The sequence below is a fragment of the Octopus bimaculoides genome, chromosome 8 (genome assembly GCF_001194135.2).
Source record: "Octopus bimaculoides isolate UCB-OBI-ISO-001 chromosome 8, ASM119413v2, whole genome shotgun sequence".
NCBI classification, from domain to species: domain Eukaryota; kingdom Metazoa; phylum Mollusca; class Cephalopoda; order Octopoda; family Octopodidae; genus Octopus; species Octopus bimaculoides.
In genome coordinates, this window is record NC_068988.1 from 15022438 (window position 1) to 15023369 (window position 932).

Consider the following 932-nt stretch of genomic DNA (forward strand, 5'->3'; position numbering starts at 1 on the left):
GGGGGGGGGAGGACAAAAGTTTTTTTTATCTCTGTGCCCAAACAATAGCAGATCGCCTGCTATTGTTGAATCAATGATGCTACAGCATGTCGAGACAGAAAGTATAACAAAACTAGCTGATGACTCGCCTGCTTTTGAAAACTTGGATAGTCATGGGTTTGTGCACATGAGGAGTAATTCTTCAATGTCGCATATGAATTTCAATACAGGTTTTTATACGGATCCTGTAGACGGAGGGTGAAGCGAGGCCAAACGTGAATACTAACTAACTGCTGGTACTTCAACGGACTTGTTCGCTTCATATTTCATTGAGTTTATGTGGCGGGAAAAGTGTGCGGACGGACACTTTAAACATTTGCTGGCTATCTTTCGATTTGATGTGAAGAAACGTCAAGTAAAAGCACATAGGTTTTGTTTACATCTAATCGGCCTGTTAGGGTTAGGGTTAGGGTTAGCCGATTATATTTTCCCTAGAAAAACACCACAAAATAATCGATCGATTGCACCTACATTGTTTTCTTAAACATACACCTGAGGTATTGAACAAGGTATAGTTATGCACTTGCTCGGGCGGCCTGGTGCGTGCGGCATCGGTGACGGCAATGACTTCAGCCACGTGACGGTTCTGTTTACATGTTAACCTACGATGTAGACCATAACGTGAGGAATATTTGTGAATGAATTCTGAATTACGCTATCATGACACCACGTGGTCTCCCGCTGACTTTTTGTGTGTGTATGTGTGTTTTTACATGTTCAACGGGTGAGGATAAACAAAGTCGCTAAAATTGTCGAATATGTACATAAAGTAACACTTTCCTGGGGGAGGTAAAGGACATGGACCACACCAGCTTCAGGTTTTTTTGTTATAGTTTTTTTCAACAGAAACCCACCTTTTCGACTACGGAGATTCTGAATCTGCAAAAAGAATC

General features: G+C 41.7%; 2 protein-coding genes across 3 annotated transcripts in view; one reads left to right on the forward strand and one right to left on the reverse strand.

The window, feature by feature from the left end:
• Nucleotides 1–612, reverse strand: part of LOC106868639 (translation initiation factor eIF-2B subunit beta) — a 25244-nt gene extending 24632 nt beyond the window's left edge. The window contains exon 1 of the mRNA XM_014913998.2: nt 511–612. The gene's annotated coding sequence lies outside the window, so the exon portion shown is untranslated. The remainder of the gene's footprint in view (nt 1–510) is intronic.
• The window catches only part of LOC106868640 (SET domain-containing protein 9), an 11895-nt gene that overhangs the window by 1679 nt on the left and 9284 nt on the right, over nt 1–932 (forward strand). The window contains exon 1 of one of the 2 annotated variants that reach the window (XM_014914001.2): nt 738–763. The exons of the other annotated variant lie outside the window; for it this stretch is intronic. Within the exon in view, the coding sequence (XP_014769487.1) occupies nt 753–763 (11 nt within the window). The 5' untranslated portion in view covers nt 738–752. Of the gene's footprint in view, nt 1–737; nt 764–932 lie in introns of those variants that run through there. 2 annotated transcript variants of the gene reach the window in all.